General features: G+C 41.6%; 1 protein-coding gene across 1 annotated transcript; it reads right to left on the reverse strand.

The window, feature by feature from the left end:
* Window positions 1-415: 415 nt before the first annotated feature.
* On the reverse strand, window positions 416-1,342 carry LOC147700636 (olfactory receptor 5V1-like). Its single transcript, XM_086929152.1, has one exon. It carries the CDS (start codon window positions 1,340-1,342, stop codon window positions 416-418), a length of 927 nt encoding a protein of 308 aa, XP_086785278.1.
* Window positions 1,343-6,019: the final 4,677 nt, after the last annotated feature.

Genomic DNA, 6,019 nt, shown 5'->3' on the forward strand with positions numbered 1-6,019 from the left:
TATCCAAAGCAATGTCACACACTCTTGTACTGCTGGTGATCTCTCAGCATTGTTCCATTTCCACACTCTTATTTGCTGCTGAATTATTAGAGAAAAAACATGGAGGTGGAACTACAAAAAGTAAACAAGACCCAGTCAACTATGTTTACTTTTGTATACAACTGCCCATTTGGCTCATGAGACCAGGAGTAGTAACAGCAGAGCAGAGGGTAACAAAGGGAAAGAGAGGCAGGAGCAGCTACACCTGGCTACCCCGAATTTATGTGTATGATATGTGTTGTTATAAAGGGTCACCCAAACTCCCATTAATGAGTATTAAGGTTTTCTGTTGGACATGACTCCATCCACAGCTTGCAGTTACATTTTGACCTTAAAGTTTAAACGACTTGTAAAAATTGTGGGTTGTTTTGGTCCTTTAGTCAATATTGCTTTTTGCCTTCCTGAAGCCCTTTGCAAAGCCTTCGTTTTTCAGGCTGTATATGATGGGGTTGCACAGTGGAGGAACAGCCGTGTAGAGTAAAGCCAAAATCTTGTTTTCTTTTAATGAAACTTTTGATGTTGGTCTCATGTATGTGGAACAAACAGACCCAAAGAATAAAATAACCACAGTGAGATGAGAACCGCAGGTTGAAAAGGTCTTTCGCCTCCCCTCTCTCGACTTCATGTTCAGAATTGATGAAATGATCTTGACATATGTGAAAACAATAATAAAGGGTGCGAGTGCAAAAATAGATCCAATACCATAGTTCAGTGTCTCAATACCATCTACACTGGTGCAAGATAGCTTCATCAGGGCAGTTAAATCACAGAAGAAGTGGTTGATGGTGTGGGATTGACAGTAGGAGAGCCTAGAAATCAGTATGATGTGCGGAAGCGGGGCCAAGATCCCACCAAGCCAGCTTCCAGTGGCCAGCTGGATGCACCTATGTTTGTTCACGATACTCATGTAATGTAAGGGATAACAGATGGCCACATACCGATCATAGGCCATAACTGTGAGGATAAGAAATTCTGTCCCCGACAAGAAAAGAAAGAGATATATCTGCAGCAGACATTTGGTGAGAGACATGATTGTGCCTGTCTGAAAGAAGTGTATCAGCATATGTGGGAAAGTAACTGAGATGTTAGTGATGTCAATGAAGGCAACATTTATAAGGAAAAAATACATGGGGGTGTGCAGGTGTGAGTTGGAGTATACTATGGACACAATAAGAAGGTTTCCAATCAAAGTCAACACGTAAACTGTTAAAAATGTAATAAAAAGGGGAACTTGCAGCAGTGGAAGATCCGTAAACCCTATAATCAGGAACTGTTCCTCTGAAGTCAGATTTTCTCCTTCCATCTGTCCAGATTAATTATGATTTGAAGACAGGCTGAAATAAAGCACACCAGCAATGTGAATACATCCTTTGACTAGCTGGTTTGACTTTGAAGTTTCTGTTTGTGGTCTTCTGAAAAGCTCCTAATCTCAATGTTCAACATATATTGATTTCTTTCAAACATGTTACCAACAAATATTTTCTGTTGCACAATAATTTTAGGGGGGTTTTATCATTTGTCTTTCAGAGATAGGGCAACTATTCATTGCAGAATATGTGTGCATACAATTGTTATCTCAGCTTAGATTTTCATGGAACAAAAGTTATAAACTGCTGTATACTCTTTAAAATATGGTATTCTATCGTAGAAATATATCCACAAAATGTAGATTTGGAGAGAGTATAATATGTATACTTTCTATTAGTAAAAGCTCCACCACAATATTATTGCATGAAAAAAAGGTACACATATAGCATGAATTATTCCCTCTAGGTGGTACTTGTGTTCTGGGTACAATACTACTTTCTGTGGTATTGCTTCAACTTCTTCTGACCTTATTTTGTTTCATCCCTGACTCCACATCTCTGTGTTTCCTTTTATTTATTTACTTTTGTTGATTTTTGAACGTATTTCTCATGGATTGTATCTGGGCTGTCTGACTCTTTGTCTCCTCTATTTTTGGGGTTTTGTTTTGGAGATTGAGACACAGTACATACCTGATGATGAAACGGCCCTCCCTATCCAATCTATTTCAAAGAATCGGCCATGGATGCTTGGAGTGTGGAGGTCGAATCTATCCTCCTGCTGAGACAGGATGGCTGGTGAATCAGTGTGGTCCACAAATGGAAAGCAATAATGGTATAAGGTGCAAATAAAGCAGATCCAACGGACGGGTTGATATTTATTGCTAGAAGCTGGACTGCAGACCCTCTTCTCTTAAAGGATTCGATATGGATAAGATAGCAAAGTTCCACAAAGGAAAGCATTCAATACATGCTTCACAATATAAAATGGGACCTAGTTTGTTTTTCTCTGGGTTTTGCTTATCCGAATTATCTCAAGATTTCCTCACAATCAAACTTCAAATTGAAAGTTCCAAAAAGAAGATGCAGCGTCTACAAATCAGGCAGAAGAGACTCCGATCTTAGCAAGTCTCCACAGGGCACTTTAATTGACGATGAATTTTTCTAATATTTTCAAAATGCATCGCGGTAAGTATCAATGCCTCGAATCAGGCTGGCCTGGAGGAGAGTGATATTTATGTCACCCAATTCATTTCTATAGCTTAATGAATGTGAGTTCATCAGGTGCAATAAATAGTATTTTTTCATTTATGATTACTGCTGAAAGGGGCTTAATGTGCGGATCTTGGTACTTTCGGCACCAACATCCACATGTCTCTTTATTTACCTTTGATTTCCCCCTAATATATGACGGTAGGTAACTTGAGTATGACTGTTAATCACTAACAATATTTGACGAAACACTCTACCACAAACCTTCAATTTTTTAGTTAGATCTATTCTGGCTCAGAAACACATCTACACAGCTATAGATTTTATTTCTCATCTCTATTCGAATACAAATGTGGGGTTTGGCCTGATAATCACTTAAAGGGTCATTCTTTTAGTGGCTCCATGTCATCTGCAAAGAACTGTTGCCTAAATGAAAATGTAAGTGGACACATTTCTTATAACTAGAAAATAATTTGAGCATTTACAGGTAGGCATTGTGTTTTCAGGATTTCTATTGCAATTCAAAGTGGAAAATCTACTTTTCTAACTCTTTCGAGCAGAGCTGTAAGTAAAGCAGACAATTTAACTGGAGCCACCACCACCTCCTAAGCCCACGATGAGTAGACGCGACAATGCAGGGCTGCCCCGGGCCCACGAAGGGGGCCCTCCTAAGAGGGCGGCCCTCCCTTAGTGCCACAGGATGGCACACGAGTCAGACTCCCATTGTTTGGGACCCTCGAGATCCCCCATGCCCGGGTCACTTTTGGGCAGGAGGGGCGGGGAGAGGTACTTATACCTTTCCCGCCCACTGGTCGCCCTCTTGTTATCCTGCCTTGACACCATTTGGCGTGCCCCGGGGATCTCATTAGCTGACTACGGTGAGTGCCCACCCCCACACCCCCCGTTCCCCTTAGGCAGGACTGCTGGGCCCGACCGTCGCCTTGGCTGCAGTCCATCTGGGGGGTGGGTAGGTCAGCTCCTGGGGCAAATGGAGCAGTGTCCCCTGCAGGGTCATGGCAGAGCAACCAGGATCCCCGCCGCTGTTCTATTTTCAGCGGTTTCGGGTCTGGACTCTAGCCTGCTGTTTGGTATTTGTCAACAAACTTTTCATTCCTGTATTGTTTACATTTTTAAAGTAAAATGATTCTGGATTGGATACATTAAACCCTGAAAAGTATGGAAACTTCCTAAAACACGTTTTGAGCTACCCTTTGGTGGCGTTGGACAATGTTCCCATTGGTTATACATTAATGCATTTCTAGGAATTGCAGATATGTGCAAGAAATGATGACCATTATGATCATGACAATACATTTGTTCATAGTCAGATGAACCTTCTAAGTGTTCATGATTTGTAAATACTGCAGACATTTCTAAGTCTGACATCATATTATTAACAGTCTCAAAGTCCCAATCATCAGAAAACGTACTAGATGAAACAAAGTCACTTAATGAAATCTTGAATAAGTGTGAAATCTTCAACAGCTCCGACGGGCCAAAAATGTCATAATCTCTTTTGTCCCAAGCTATACCACCAGGTATAGGGACAGCTGTGATATTCACTGATGACAAGTCTCTTTGTTCGCGCTGGGATGATTTGTGTGGTTTCAGGAGTAAGTTGATGTTCTTACTTGCTGTGTCCATTTTGACATATCTTCCATTGATCAGCATTAACTGAGTTATTACTAGAGTCAACCAAAGCAGAAGAAAAAGTACACCCTATACAATCCAAAGTTCAATCCATGGTGAAACCAGATAAGTATTTTCCAGGTGATGAAAAAGCTCTGTTGCTTGTTCTTTCAAAGTTCTCTTTACTGGCGTTGTTTCAGGCTCGCTGGGATCCTCGGAAAATGTATCAAAGTTAATGAAATAGCCAGAGGCAGTTCTGTCAATTGGTGGGATTGCATCAGGATTCGTTGAAACCGCTGGAACCACAGGATCACTTGTTACATTTGTGTAGTCAGATGCTACTTCATTGTAGACAGGCGTTTCTTGACAAACTGTTATTTGAGTTTCAAGAGGTACAAGTTCCATGGGTTTGTTGCTTAGTCCTTCATTTCGCACTACAGATTCTTCAAAGGTAATGAGTCTCTCAGTTTGAACCTCTTGGATAGTAGCCAGAGCTGGGCGTCTGCCACATTGGCGGAGTCCACTTGGCCTACTGCTTATTATCGGCCACATGATTTGGTTTGACCAGGTCGATAGACACAAACCTGTTCTCCTTTTTACCAGCAAGGGGTGGCAGTATTACTGTTCTTGATCCGTGGATTGCTAGGACAGGTACTGGTTTTCTGTAAGAAGGCTCAAATTCTTTCTTGTCCGCAATTTTTTCTCTGACTAGATTACCAAGCTTTGGGATCCAGACAGGCCTTGGTGGGACGGTTGTTTTTTCCTCAGTGGTGGTGGGTTTCAGTATCACGTTACTTTGTTTCGTTCCTATTTCTTTTAAGTCCCGTAAAACAGCCAAACGATCTTTGATATCAAATGATTTTGGGTCCAGCACTGATGTCTGACAATCAAGATCTGCAACCAGCATCCTAGTCCCAAAAAGGACCTCATATGGAGTGATACACCCTAGAGTACTTCTTGGCAAGTTGTTAAGACTACATTGAACACTTATTAGATGTTTCGTCACCCGAACCTAAAACCCTAGCTGTTATAGATTGCTTTATGTTCCGGTTTTTTCTCTCCACAACCGAATTTCCCTGAGGATGGAATGGACTAGAGTACTGCAATGCAACACCCAGTTTGGCCATGGCCTCCTTGTAAGCTCAAGGGCTAAACGCAGGACCCTGGTCAGAATGTAGGGTGCCGCCTGCGTATGTGCCAATAAAGACTCGCAAATCTTATATAACAGTTTGAGCTTCAGCCGAGCGCTGAGGCCACATCCAAATGAACCTTGGACACGAATCCACTGAGACCATGATATATTTATAGTTACCATCCCTCCGTAAGGGACTGCAGTGGTTCAGGTAAACGCAAGCTAATGGGGCATCTGTGCAGGACGTTTCACAGTATAGACTTTCATCTTTTGGCATATTTCACATTCCAAAACATAGTTTCTGGTTTGTTTCCTCATGCGTGGCCACCAGTATCTCTGTTTTAATAATAATAATGACACTGTGGCGGAAACACCTGCATGTGCAGAGGTGAAGCCTTCATATGCTGCTAAAATTAGTCCTAATCTATGTTCCATGTTTTGGAATTACTCTATTCCCCATCCAGGGATTCGAGCAAAAGGAACATTGTTCGCCTCAGTTATAAATGAGTATTTGGGTGGAAACCTTTTCGGTAATGTTTTACCACTGTCGTTGCTTGAAGCATTGACAGCTAGCATTTTTTCGCCGTCTATTTTCATTTTTGAACAAGTGATGACTCAGCGTATGTATCACGTGAGTGTTTTGTAGTCCTTGTCGTAACTGAACTACTTGTTCCCAAAGCATTTTATGCTTGATTGTGCCACC

This window comes from Lissotriton vulgaris, chromosome 7, assembly GCF_964263255.1.
Source record: "Lissotriton vulgaris chromosome 7, aLisVul1.2, whole genome shotgun sequence".
Classification (NCBI taxonomy): Eukaryota; Metazoa; Chordata; class Amphibia; order Caudata; family Salamandridae; genus Lissotriton; species Lissotriton vulgaris.